Source organism: Mirounga leonina, unplaced genomic scaffold (genome assembly GCF_011800145.1).
Source record: "Mirounga leonina isolate KUSES-001 unplaced genomic scaffold, KU_Mleo_1.0 Mir_53, whole genome shotgun sequence".
Classification (NCBI taxonomy): Eukaryota; Metazoa; Chordata; class Mammalia; order Carnivora; family Phocidae; genus Mirounga; species Mirounga leonina.
In genome coordinates, this window is record NW_023270807.1 from 101013080 (window position 1) to 101027566 (window position 14487).

At 45.1% G+C, this 14487-nt stretch overlaps 1 protein-coding gene and 1 long non-coding RNA gene across 3 annotated transcripts in view; both read left to right on the top strand.

Annotated features, from left to right (window-relative positions):
* Window positions 1-1723: 1723 nt before the first annotated feature.
* The window catches only part of AKAP12 (A-kinase anchoring protein 12), a 93631-nt gene continuing 80867 nt past the window's right edge, over window positions 1724-14487 (top strand). The window contains exon 1 of one of the 2 annotated variants that reach the window (XM_034991009.1): window positions 1724-2027. In XM_034991009.1, coding sequence (XP_034846900.1) covers window positions 1866-2027 — 162 coding nt within the window. In that variant the 5' untranslated portion in view covers window positions 1724-1865. Of the gene's footprint in view, window positions 2028-11142; window positions 11161-14487 lie in introns of those variants that run through there. The other variant, XM_034991010.1, reaches the window with a different exon arrangement.
* LOC118001074 overlaps window positions 14058-14487 on the top strand; it is a 10935-nt gene continuing 10505 nt past the window's right edge. The window contains exon 1 of the long non-coding RNA XR_004676614.1: window positions 14058-14230. This is a non-coding gene — a long non-coding RNA (uncharacterized LOC118001074). The remainder of the gene's footprint in view (window positions 14231-14487) is intronic.

Consider the following 14487-nt stretch of genomic DNA (forward strand, 5'->3'; position numbering starts at 1 on the left):
CATTCTCAGATAGGCTTTAATAGCATTTTTAGCCCTTAACATCTTAGGTGAGGCCAAAATGCCACTTTTCACAGATATCCCTGGGAACAGAGAACACAGTGGAAGCTTCCTACGGAAGGAGAGTGAAGTGTTGTACAGAGGCTCAGTGTGGGAAGAATCCTTGGTCTTTTTTGCCTACCAGCTGTGAAATCTTGAGCACCTGATCTAATTTCTCTGGGTCTATCTTCCTCCACTCCACTGGTAAAATGAGAATAATAGGATCTACCTCACAGAGTTGTTGTAAGGATTAAATATGATTAGATATGCAAAGTGCTTTGAACAGTGGCACATAGTAAGTACTGGAATGTTTCCTAAGTAGTAAAAAATTTAAGTTGAAATGGATGAAATGCTTGAAAATCATGAAAACCAACCATTTTGCTTAATATTGCTTAAGAAGTGATACATTCCAGAGAAAGTGGCCTTTATGTACTTCTTCAAAAAAAATGATAAATGTGAAAAAATTTTATGCTGGATAACCATATGCCATTATACTACACGCCACGGTTAGGTACAAAATATTCCACTACTGAATTAACCGCTTACATCAATTCTCCACTAACTTGTACAAAATCCGAGTATGGGATATTTATCTGGTATCTAGTGTCGATATTCCGAGTTTCTTCATTCTTCCAACTATTTGTGAACACTAAGGCACTTTGTTGCCACTTGAAACTGGGGATGATTTTTCTTTCAACCCCAGCACCTTCAGGCTTATGTCCCCAATAATCCACCTAAAAATTTGATTTCATTCAAGTATTTGTTGGCTGCCTTCTCTATTCATGTAACAAGTATTCAAGAATATGAAGGATAGGAATGCAAGCCCTTCGGCTGCTATTATTCAAAGCCTTCATCTATGGAGAGCTACTGATGGCCATGAAGAAGAGATCTATGTCATGTCTCAGCATGGCGCGAGGGAGAAGTGGCCTGGACCTCCAGCATCAGGCCCTCAAAGAAGGACAGGCACATTTCCAGTCACAGCCTCACTTCCCCGAACTCCCCAAGGAAGGAGGCCAGCCAGTGTCGCTGATGGCATCGCCTGACATCACTCGTTTCGGACGATAGGCGAGCTTGGAACCGCCTGGCCCACCTCATCCGTGGCCTGACTGCGCTACCCTCTCGGTTCCCAGCTCCTGCCACGTGAGGTGTCCTAATATGGTCAGGCTCCGGAGAAGCCAAGGAGCGCTTGCCTTTCTCCTGCTAGTGGGGAGGAGGCAGGAACCAACATTCAGAGGATAACACAGTCCGAAGGAAAGCAACTGGGGATTTGGGTTCGCTTGCTGGGCGAATGGAAAAGTGCGCTGCCGCAGAAGCTCTGCCCTGGGTTATCAATCATTTAATAAACCTCAGCAAATCCAATCTCCCCGAGGGGCCTTCTGCCCCCCCCTCCCCTTCTGCAACCCTGGGTCGTCCCCCAGCTCGCGTCCCCATTTAGGAATGGGAAGCGCCCGGGGGTCGGGGTGGGCTGCCCGCCTGGACCCCGGCTCGAGGCTCGGGCTGCGCCTCAGGTCCTACAGCCTGGGGGGCGATGCGGCTGCAAGGCGTGTCTGGGGCTGTGCTCATGTGATGAAGCGAGGGAAAAACAAGGGGGAGGAGGAGGCAAAGAGGTGGCTTTTTTTTTTTTTTTTTTTTTTTTTTTTTCTTTTAAGGAGTTTGCCGCGAGCGCGTCTCGTTCATTCGCAGTCTGGGCGCGTTCGGAGGAGGACGGCGGGAGAGGAAGGCGTTCCTGGGACCTCGCGGGCGCACGGCTTCTCGCTCTTCTCCACGTTCCTGCGATTTGGGGGAAGGTGTAACCGGGCAGCTGGGCGTGGGAGAACCGCAGAAGAGCCATGGGTGCCGGGAGCTCCACGGAGCAGCGGAGCCCGGAGCAGCCGGAGGCGGGGAGCGCGACGCCGGTCGAGCCGGAGCCCAGCGGCGGCGGCCTGGCGGCGGAGGCGGCGCCCAGCGCGCCCGGGGACCCGGCCATCGCTACCGCGGACCCCGCCACCAAGGTACGGGCGCGCCGGGCCACCTGCCCCGGGGACGGGGGTGGGGGTGGGGGGTGGTCCCTCTTTTTTCCGCCTGCCAGAACTTCCCGGCCCGTCCAGCCCATCTGCAAACTCGGGAGCACGCACCCCTCTTTCGAGCTCTCCGGGGTCTCCTGCGCCGGGGCGGGACCAGAGCAGCAGCGAGCGCGGCGGGCTTGCATCTTTGTCGTGGGTCTCCGGGGGAGGCGACTGCGCCATCCGCAGTAATAAAATCCGCCCCCCGCCCCCCGCGGACAGCCTTTCTCCGCACTCTTCCGGTGGGAGCGACCCAGCCCGCGACGCCCGAGCTGCTCGGGGGAGCCCGAGGGGGGCGGGGGGGAAGTGAGCCACCCGCCGAGGGTCCTGCGCCCCCCGCCCCCCTTTCTCCCGGATTCAGAGAGTCAGCTGTTGGGCCAGGACCCGTGTGGCAGCGTGGCGAAGCCGCCACCCGTGGGTTCCGCGCCGCGTGTGGCCTTCGGCACCGGCTGTGCGCGGAGAGACCCGGCTTTGGTACCCAGCCCCGCTGCGGCTGCGGCTCGAGCCGACGCCGCCTTCCTGATGCAGAGAAAGCCTGGGCTGTAGCTCCCTCTGAGCCAAAGAAAAACCCGGGTAGACGCTGCACTTCAGAAGGAATGACAGGTTTCGTAAACAAGGCAGCGTCCTCCTTTTCGCTCAGTTCATTGCCCGTGGACTCAAGGGATAAACATACCGCGGGAGTAGTGGTTAGAAGTTCCCAAACGATGCGGTCAGAGACGTAAGCAAGGATTTCTTACCCTTATGTCTATGGAGACAGTGCTGAACCTCCTAGAGATTTTGTATTTTATCGTCTTAAGTCTTCAAGGCTGAAATATTTACTCCTGGCCGCTATAGCCGCCAGGAGCGTGACTTGTTTGATTGTCGTATTCTAGATCTAGTTTTCCAGGACGTGTGTTCATTAGCAAGGCGTCACCTAATCTGTTTTGCGATATCCTTATAGGAAGATGGTGGATAACTTATCATACTTCATTTTTTTTTTTTTCCAGAAACCCCATGTGTTTCATGGGTTGGGAAGATGGTGGATAACTTATCATACTTAATATTTTTTTAAAAGCCCCAGGTTTTACATGGGTTCACAACCCGTGTTTTAGCTGAGGATACAAAATGTGAGGAACTTTAGATGTTTACAGTGTGAAAAACACCCCCCCCCCCCTAAAATCTGGGTAAATTTCACAGAACTGTGACCTCATTGCCCTGACCTCTTTAGCTGTCCTAGTCTAGTTTGGGCTGAGAGACTGCGCTTAATTAGATTACTTCTAGTCTTTAACTTATAGCTACTTGTAAAACGCATGGCCCTGGGGCTGTAGATACTACCAAGAACAAACTGCTAGAATATCTAATTTTCCAAGACAGTGCCTAAGCTTTGGGCACATGTAAGGTGCAATCCTGTTGAGGTCTAAGTCACATTTTAATATTTAAGTATGTATCACCTTTTGATGCTGATTACTGCCAAAATGGCCACATAACCAGTATTTAGCATCCAGTAGTGAAAGTGGTTTTAAGGTGTAATTGTTAAAAGCTTGCAACTGGGGACATTTTTTTCTTGGTTTTTACTACTTCATGTCTTCTTAAGAGTTCGTGCTGAAATAGGATACTTAATCCCTTCCTGGTAAGCTTGAATTTGTTCATTTACGAATATTCTTTCCATTCTCTTTTTGTCCTTCTCCCATAACCTTATCCTCCCTTCCTAGTCGCCACCATCTTGAAGCAGGCAAGCAACCTCCTTAAAAAAAAAAAGACTTAAGTAACATCTAGAATATCATTGAGCTTTTTGGCATACTGCCCAGTTATCAATTTGGAGACAAATCAATACATTTACATGTATCCTTGGAAGATGGTGTCGTTTTTCATTTTCAGCTAGCAAAATTTATTACACAGGTTTTCAAAAGTCCTTTTGAAAAGAACTCCCTAATTAAGAATGACTCAGCACATAGCTCTTGCCTCCCCTCTTCGCCCTGTGAAACTCCAGTTGCTGACCTCTGAGTAATCCCATCTGCCTTTCTAGTCTCCTGTAGCCCCACAGACCCTTCCCAGCAGTTTGCTGCACATTTGTGAGGTTAGTGACTTGACTGTTGTCCTGCTTCTGGATGCTCCACGAGGGCAGGGACCATATCTGTGTTTGCTCAAGTGTTCCCCCATCCCCCATGGCCTGTAGGACCATACTGGCTCCCTGGTTTTGATTGGACCCTGTCACGTTGGGGAATACCTTGGGCCATCTACTTTTTCTACAGTTGAACCTTTGACCATGTCATTATTGTGCTCTCTGCCTCATGTATCAGATAGTGACTAAACCAAATAGGTCTGGTTATTAGTAGACCAAGTGAGTATTTTGGCAAAAAACTGTGATGTAGAGGTTCTCCAGAAATAAAGTGGCTTGTTGGCATTGCAATCAAATTGTCTTTAATCTCAAATAGACAAAATAGTATAAAATGTAGGTGGCTCAGATGAGACCACTTTATACATCGACTGAGTTAGGAATTGCATCTTGAGCTTTCTTGACTGGGTGTGTGGACATTTGGGGGTTATACTAATACACTCCCCCCTTCACTGGTAGAATGCTGATCGCTAATAAAGGCTATTAACAGATTTTTTCCATCTAAATGATGTTTATATCAGATGCCTGCTGACTATTTAGTCATCCAGTTTACTTTCTCTTTTTTTTTTTTTTTTGCTAATTATGTTACCAGTCATTTACGGAGTAAGTACTCAGCCCTCAGAAAACATTACACTAATTGAATATCACTTCTATCAGATCATATGGAGTGTAAAAAAAACTTGATTACTGAAGCCTAACATTTAGGGGCAGTGAGGCACAAGTCCATAAGTCCTGGGTTTATCTGGTGTATTTCAGTAAAATGGAAGGAATCTTATCTTCCAGTCAATCTTTTACAATCTTATACATGTAAATTCTGGGGGACAATGCAATCAATTTAGGCTTAATTTGGAGACTTGGCCATTTTGGCCACTGCAGGGGCAGGAATGTTAGACGATGCAAATGCAAGTAGTAAATAAAGCCTCCTATTCCCCAATCACCTGTTTTTATTTATTTTTTTTTAAAGATTTTTTTTTTAATTTATTTATTAGAGAGAGAGAGAGTGAGAGAGAGAGCACAAGAGGGGGAAGGGTTAGAGGGAGAAGCAGACTCCCCGCCGAGCAGGGAGCCCGATGTGGGACTCGATCCCGGGACTCCGGGATCATGACCTGAGCCGAAGGCAGTCGCTTAACCAACTGAGCCGCCCAGGCGCCCCCCAATCACCTGTTTTTAAAAGTTTGTCTTTGAGGGCGCCTGGGTGGCTCAGTCGTTAAGCGTCTGCCTTCAGCTCAGGTCATGATCCAGGGTCCTGGGATCCAGCCCTGCATCGGGCTCCCTGCTCAGCAGGAAGCCTGCTTCTCCCTCTCCCACTCCCCCTGCTTGTGTTCGCTCTCTCGCTGTCTCTCTCTCTCTCTCTCTGTTGAAAAATAAATAAAATCTTTAAAAAAAAAAGTTCGTCTTTGAAAGAGTATTTTCACTCAGGTGTCAGTAGAGGGTGGGATGACCAATGACAAATTTCCTTAGAGTCTGGCAAATCTTGATTTCTTGAGCCAAGTTACGTCTGGACAATCATAATTCTCTGAATTATCCTTTCTGTATTTTCTGCTCAATCAACGACTTCAGAGCTGAAAATGGAGCAGTGGTCAGTTGTAACCTTGAGGCCAGTGTCCCTGGCAGGTGGGAATGTGGGGACTCTTTTCTGTCCTTCTGGTTATGGTTCCATTTGGTTACAAGAGCTACGAAACACCAAAACGTAACCGTGTACTCAAATAGAAGAATCCATCATCTGATTGGTAGATTAAAGGATGTCTTTGCCCTCTGTGCACTGAAATAGACAACTGAGTTAGCCAGCTGCATTTCAGAATCCTTCCCAGCCTGAGGTGTAGGATGCTATCTCCCCCTTGCCTTCTGTTTACAAAGCGGGAAGGGAGGACAAAGATGACCTTACTGTGGTTATGCCCCAGTTTTCTAATAAGAGGGCCAGAACTTAGGATTCGGAGAATTATATGTTTGTTAACAGTGGCCTATTGTGTGTGTGGCTACCTGTATTCCTATGGATTCCTCCCAGATTACAAGAGGTACTACTTTCTGAGTAGAACGCAGTCCAGAGACATTGGAGATGTGGGTGTGGTGAGGACGATCATTTAGCCTGTGGGGATTGCATTGCCATCCCTTTAATCCGTTTCGGGTTATCCGTGTAGGTTAGTGGATGTGTGAGATCAGTGGATTTTGAAATACTTCTGTGATGAACAGGCCTTAAACACGCATCCTTTTGGATACACTTTAGGTCGGCTAATCTCTTGCCTTGATCACTTGAAAGCAATTAGAATAAGGATCATTCTAATTTGGTATTTTATAGGATAATTAATAAAACAGAAATAACATGTTTTGCTATAAAATGGCATGAAGTTCTTTTTCTCCATCAGCTGTAACACATTCAGTATTAGAGAATACCACTGAAAGGAAAATCAAGCTAAATGGTGCTCTCATCGTTGGCCTCTATACTTCTATGTGCTATAGTCTATTCATGAAGTGAGAAGTTAGAATTCAAAGCACTGAGAAAAAGATATCAGTACTTTTATCTCATAAAAAAAAAGCCAAACTAAATATCCTTGAATCCAGTTCTTGTTCTCTTATAACCTGAAAAAATTATAACATAGAATGTTTCATTTTAAAATAATGGAGGGGCGCCTGGGTGGTTCAGTCAGTTGAGTGTCTGCCTTCGGCTCAGGTCATGATCCCAGGGTCCTGGGATCGAACCCCACATCGGGCTCCCTGCTCTGCGGGGAGCCTGCTTCTCCCTCTCCCACTCCCCCTGCTTGCGTTCCCTCTCTCGCTGTGTCTCTCTCTGTCAAATAAATAAATAAATAAATAAAATCTTAAAAAAATAAAATAATGGAAAAACACAAAAAAAGCTGTGTTTGGGGCGCCTGGGTGGCTCAGTTGGTTAGGCGACTGCCTTCGGCTCAGGTCGTGATCCTGGAGTCCCGGGATCGAGTCCCGCGTCGGGCTCCCTGCTTGGCAGGGAGTCTGCTTCTCCCTCTGACCCTCCCCCCTCTCATGTGCTCTCTCTCTCTCATTCTCTCTCTGTCAAATAATAAATAAAATCTTAAAAAAAAAAAAAAAGCTGTGTTTGTAAGAGAGAAGCACTATATATTATAAATGTGAACTTCTTTAAATTTTCAAGGGGCGCCTGGGTGACTCGGTTGGTTGAGCGTCTGCCTTCAGCTTGGGTCATGATCCCAGGGTCCTGGGATTGAGTCCTGCATCGGGCTCCCTGCTGGACGGGGAGCCTGCCTCTCCCTCTCCCTCTTCCGCAGCGTGTGCTCTCTCTTTCCCTCTCAAATAAAATCTTAAAAAAATAAATAAAATTTCAAAATCTATAATTATACTTGACTTGTCTATTTAGATTTTGGACGATTTTCTTGCAAATTAGCACCTTAGTAGAGATTCTAAGGGTTGGTTTTTGTATGATCATCCTCTTGTTTCCTTACTCATTAGTACATCTAATAAAAGGATTTAGGAGAAGAGGTTAATAATCTGTAATTCCAGTAATACATAATTCATATTTCTTATCTTGAATAATTAAGTTATTTAAAACTGACTATAATCTGACTTTCTTGAATCATAAAGTCTTCATAAGATCAAAAGTCCTTGTTCATTGTTGAAATTTTTGTTTAAGAGCATTGCATAATAGGATTTATTTAATGTTTATTTTAATTTTTTTAAGTTTGTTTTTTTTTTTTTTAAGTAATCTCTATACCCAACATGGGGCTCAAACTCACAAGCCTAAGATCAAGAGAGTCACATGCTCTCTGGACTGAGCCAGCTGGGTGCCCTTAATATTTTATTTTTCTAAAAATGTTAACGGTTGAGGGGCGCCTGGGTGGCTCAGTCATTGAGCGTCTGCCTTCGGCTCAGGTCATGATCCCAGGGTCCTGGGATCGAGCCCCGCATCGGGTTCCCTGCTCCGCGGGAAGCCTGCTTCTCCCTCTCCCACTCCCCCTGCCTGTGTTCCCTCTCTCGCTGTGTCTCTCTCTGTCAAATAAATAAATAAAATCTTTAAAAAAAAAATAAAGGGGCGCCTGGGTGGCTCAGATGGTTAAGCGTCTGCCTTCGGCTCAGGTCATGATCCCGGGGTCCTGGGATCGAGTTCCGCATCGGGCTCTCTGCTCCTTGGGAGCCTGCTTCTCCCTCTGCCTCTCTCTCTGTCTCTCATGAATAAATAAATAAAATATTAAAAAATAATAATAATAAAAAATAAAAAATAAAAATGTTAATGGTTGAGAACTTTGATTTGTAGAGTATGGTAAAAAGTAAGTCTTCTATTACCTCTTCTTCCCCCAGGCATTCACTGTGGATAGTTTGAAGCCAATGTTGGTGGTCTCTTGCATGTTCTTTCAAAACTTGATGCATGTACAAGTATATAAATAATAGCGCCATTTTTTTTAAAGTAATCTGTACAATGTGGGCGTCAAACTCAAGGCCTCGAGATCAAGAGTGGCATGCTCTACAGAGCCAGCCAGGGGCCACGCCCCATGTTTTTCTTTTTACAAATAAAGTCATATCACATATGTTCTGCTACTTTAGGTTTGGAATATCTTTTCATATCAGGACATAAAGACTTACCTCCATTCTTATTAATGGCTACATACATTTTCCCTTTATGGGTTGAAGTGCAATAAAAGCTTAACCAATCCCCTGTGTTTACATTGACATTTTCCTGGTCTTTTGCTGTATTAAATTAACACAGGGAATATCCAAGCCCAGATATCTTTGTATGTGTGCAAATGTATCTCTGGGATAGATTTCTGCAAGTGGAATTGCTTGCTCAGAGCATTTATATATATGCATTTAAATTAAAAAAAAATTTTTTTTAAAGATTTTATTCATTTGAGAGAGAGCCTGACCGGCGGAGGGGGGTTGTAGAGAGGCAGAGGGAGAGAGAGAGGGGGGCAGACTCCCTACTGAGCAGGGAGCCGATGAAGTGAGGCTGGATTCCAGGACCCCGAGATCACGACTTGAGCCGAAGGCAGATGCATAACCATTTGAGCCACCCAGGTGCCCTTGCATTTAAAATTTTGATAGTCCTTGATAAATTTGCTTTCCAGAGAGATTCTGTGTCATTTTAGGTCCCCACTCTGGAGATCACTTGTTTTTGGATGATTTGCCTCAGTGCAGAGCAGATTTTCTAATACTTGCCATTCTGCACCCAAGTTGGCAATTCAGTTTCCTCAGTGCATTTTTAATTATGTATATTGGCCATATGCTCTGCTTCCATGTACCACCCGATCATGAACTGGACTGGCTTCCAGAGCATTAAAGGCTATGGTTTATTTTACTGTTAATTTTTAAAGACCCCCCCCAAAGTTACTCATAATAGGGAAAAAGCAAGTTTAAGAGTAAAAAGGTTGCTCAGGTACTGTTTGTATTTCCTTCTCAAATTCATAAACGGTCTTAATTTTATTTGCCTGGACAATGACCTACTTCTTTAGCAATCAATTTTAAAGTTTCTCCTCTGGGAACAATCTAAAATCATCCAGTTGCCAGAAATTTCTTCATACTTCTGATCCATGAAACGTTGGAACCTGGGACTGGGGCTGGGGGCAGCAGAATTCTACTCTTGGGAGAACAATAGGCTAAAGGCCCTCCCTTAGGTTCTATTCTCATTCTCATGACAAACTACAGCCTGGTTCTGTTAGCTGGAATAAATGTGCTTTCCCAGAAAAAAGTAGGTGCTCAAAGCACAGAAATGACAAGATCTTTCCCAGACCATGTTAGGCTTCTCTCACTCTCTCTCTCTCCTTTTTTTTTTTTTTTTAAGATTTTTAAAATTTATTTTTGTAAGAGAGAGAAGAGCAAGCAATCACGAGTGGGGGGAGGGCAGAGGGAGACGCAGACTCCCCGCTCAGCAGGGAGCCTAATGCGGGATTCGATCCCAGGACCCTGGGATCACGACCTGAACTGAAGGCAGACGCTTAACCGACTGAGCCACCCAGGCGCCCTGATCTACTGCAGGCACTGTGCCAGGATCTGGGGCTACAAAGAGTGAACTCCAAGAGCTCAGGACTAAGAAAGTCACATGCTTTCCTTCCCACATAGTTAGCTTCTGAATCTGCTCTAAATGAATTGTTTTATGTCTGGAGGGAGAGATCCAAATTCATTTTCTATACTGGTTACCTACTGTTTCCAGTAGTATTGATTCAGTAAGTCCCCCTGTTTAAAACTCATTTCTGCACATATGCATAAATCTTTATTGATTTTTCATTTTACTTTTAAAAATTCCCTGCTGTGTTTATTTGTATAGTAAATTAAAAGCATTAAGGGAGTGGCTAAAATGTTATCAGTTATAATAGCAAGCCTGGGTTTTTGTTTTTGTTTTTTTTTTTTTTGACAGAGAGCACAAGTAGGCAGAGAGGCAGGCAGAGGGAGAGGGAGAAGCAGGCTCTCCGCTGAGCAGGGAGCCCGATGCGGGCCTCGATGAGGGGCTCGATCCCAGGACCCTGGGGTCATGACCTGAGCCGAAAGCAGACGCTCAATGACTGAGCCACCCAGGTGCCCCAGCAAGCCTGTGGTTTAAAATACTTTTCTGTTCTACATCTCAGGTGTTAACCTACAGAGGCCTCTTTTAGGCAACAGGTTTGAGCAGTGGAAACTTGAGGCCAAAGAGCCCAGGGCGACCACCTGGCTGCATACAGATGGGCTCATCAGGCGACCCACCTTAGACTAGCTGTAGGCCCTCACTGACCGGTGGGCTACTTAGACGCAGGCACAGTTACCATAAAAGGGAAGATTCCACACTTCCCCGTGCCTCCTCACCTTCCCACTTTAAGTATGGCCCCCACCCACTGCCTCTTGGCAGACAGCCCCTCCTCTGCTCTCCTGCTCACTGCCCCCTTGCAGTGTATTCAGTAAACATCTATCTCCTTTGTTCTGCCCTGCATGAAGCCCGATCCACTGGCTTCCACCTGATCGTCACCCCACATTTGGGGGCCCCCATCCGATCGAGACACCAGAGACACCACCTTACCCTGCTCTGCCGTGGCTATGGTAAGTTTATACATCTGTAAATACAAAAAAGTAAGTGGGAAGCAGATGTTATCTTCTAAACTTAATTTTTCTTGGTATGTATTAACATGCATTAAAATTGGTCAAGTGTTCCAGGAGCGCCTGGGTGGCTCAGTTGGTTAAGCGACTGCCTTCGGCTCAGGTCATGATCCCAGGGTCCTGGGATCGAGTCCCACATCGGGCTCCCTGCTCGGCGGGAGGCCTGCTTCTCCCTCTCCCACTCCCCCTGCTTGTGTTCCTGCTCTCGCTGTCTCTGTCTCTGTCAAATAAATAAATAAAATCTTAAAAAAAAAAAATAGTGAAGTATTCCATAAACACACGTGAAAGGCATTGGTCTAGATGCTTGGAGAGATGAAGAGAAAAGAACATGCAGCATTATCCCCGAGTGCCTCATATAATCCAGGTGAGGTGATAGAGTCCCTCTAGGAAATAAGGATAATTCAAATAAACTGGATAGACATAGAAGAATCACCATTGCTTGGTACTTGTCTTCACAGTGAATTGTCTAGGTAGCTGCTGTGGAAAGGTAAGGACATTTTGAAGTGTTGCAGGCACATGAGGCCATTGGCTGGGCCAGCAGATGAAGGAGGCATGTTTGTAAGGGAGTGGTGGGAAGGGCATGGTACACGGGCCTGCACATGGGCATCGGGAGAGCTGCCCAGGAGGCAGAGAGCTGGTGAAGGCTGCTCATGAAGAACACAGCAAAGATGCAGTTGCCACGTGAGTGGATGATCTGGGAGCGTGGGGGGTGGGGTGGGGGGGGGACAAGACCAGAAAGGGGGAGGGGGGGGAGGTCATGCTAGCAAACATCATGATCTGATGATGTATCACGTGTCTGTAGGGCGCAGTGGGATTGGGTACAGGGTACAGGCCTGGCAGGAAGGCAGTCAGAAAACCGGAATGTTAAGACTTCAAATACTGAGTACTTCCAGCAGGCAAGAACATTCCCCTCATGGTGTAGGTTGCCATTAATTGAATTGCTGGGTCACTGAGCCGTGCCAAACAATGACAGATGCTTCAGAGAGTATCTTGGGAAGGGAGAACATGACCTGGTAGTAACAACTTGGGACTTCTGAGAAAGGAGTTTGCAGCCGACTTGACAGGAAATGACAGAGGGCTCTCATGAGAGCCATACCATTCCTCTATCAGGGGTTCCTGTCTGAGCAGAGACCGCCCGCATGGACGGCAATCCAGGATCGTGGGGTGGTGGGTGTGGGAGGCATAGGGACAGGTCACATGCTATAGGATAAGTAAGAGGTGATACTGTGGAAGGAACTTAGGGTACTGGCCGTGGAGAAGGTGGAAATGAAAGTGAGTATTAATAGAAAACTAGGTAGAAGAGACGCCACTGGATTGAATGGCTGTTGGACCCACTGAGTCATCATACATCAGTGACTCTCACCCCAGCATGGCAGGTCCTCCTATAATGAGAGTGCCTGATGGTTGACTTGGATTCCTTCCATTTGCAGGCAAGGAGTCTAGGTAACATGGGGACTGTTTACCTTTACTTTCAAAGAAGACATTTCTTTGTCATTTTTTTCCATCTCCACTGCCTGCCCTCTGGTTTGTTGTTCAGAGGACGAGTTATGGTTTGCTATTTTTCACGTCGGAGCATATGACTTCTTACTGAATTGAGCCATTACAGGCTCTGAGCTTGCTGGCACAAGGATCAGTTGTCTGTCGTCACTCCCTGATATTGACCATTTTTATTTAAGACCTGTTTTTGGTTTTTTTTTTAAGACCTATTTCACTGCACCCTTGGTAGTTTTCCTTACTCTATACAATACATATTGTTGTGGTGCATAGAACAAGGTTGTTGATGTGTTTTATGGTTTCTAATCTTTGTTTACGTTTTCAGTGCTGGGTGATAATTTTTCACTACGTTAGCAAACTGTAGAATGCCTCTTAAGAAACTTTGGTTTGAAGTTATCCTTCATTTGGGTATTTATGTAAAACCGTCTTACTCCATACCCATAACAAAGAGGCTATGCAAAGTTCAACCTTAGATGTGGTCTGTCTACTTTGAATTTACAGTCTGTATACACACAGTACAAGGGAGGGATGGAGATAGGCTTGTTATCTATAGGCCATTGCAAAGAGTTAGCCAGTCTCTCTATGATGAATTTTTCTTAGAGAAATGACACATTTAACCAGTACTTAGACATAAGTTTTGTTTTGTTTTTAGTTTTTATTTAAATTCCAGTTAAGTGAAAACACAGTGTAATATTAGTTTCAGGTGTACAGTTTAGTGATTCAACACTTAGACATGAGTGTCTGACTCCTGTAATGTTAATCTAAATATTTAAATGGAAATTTTTGCTCTTTGGCTCTGTTTTATATGAAGAAAGTTATGAAAAGTAGTGGAAGATGTCACCACTAATGTTTACTAAATCAGTCTTGATTATTACCATCTTTTCTCCAATCCTGACAGAAGTTAGTGTATAAAACTTAAAAAGGAGTTGACAAGTAATGGGGGCAAAACCCCAGTTGGTTTGGTTTTCTATCTGATGTTTTTCTTTGTAAAACCTTCAAGAGTTTAAGTTAACTTTAAACTCAGTTTGATGGTAGTTTTAGATCTGGCTCTTGTTTACAATATAGAAAGTTGTTTTGCTTTGATTAAAACGAAGGTTGATTATTCTTTTGATACTAATTAAAGACATACTAAGGTCTTTGGAACGCTCAAAAGGTTTTTGTCCTCCATGCAGAGTCTGTGGTGACCGAAGAGGACCTACAGTGTTATCTAGAAAGAAAGATTTCAAGTCAGTTCTGGAACTGTGCCTGATAAACAGTCCTCCAGGACAGGGAAGAATGCAAAGAATGCTTAAGTATTCAGGGAACTAGGTCATGGTTTAAAGTATTACATTTGTCAGAGAAAGTTTCTCAAGCAGGCCCTAGGATCCTTGGATCCCCACTTATTCCTTACCCAGGGTGCTTTAGTCTTCGGCAAATTAGGTGACTGAATTCACTTCTCAGCCTCTAGGAGGGCTGGGCTAGAAGTAGCAGATCCGCCACACTCCCCTACACCACCAAAAAGACAACGTTAAAGCTCTAGGTTAGTGACCGGAAAAATCAGAGATGGGATGTGGTTTTTTGTGGGTTTTTTTTTTAATTGCATGATCTCAGACTAAAAATTACTTTAAGAGTATGTAGGCAAGTGGTAATAGACTGTAAACATATTTAGAAAGAAGAGGGAAATCAGTGTTCCTTTTAAGTGAACCAGGTGTCTGTCTTTTTCTTTCTTTCTTTCTTCCTTTCTTTCTTCCTTTCTTTCTTTCTTTCTTTCTTTCTTTCTTTCTTTCTTTCTTTCTT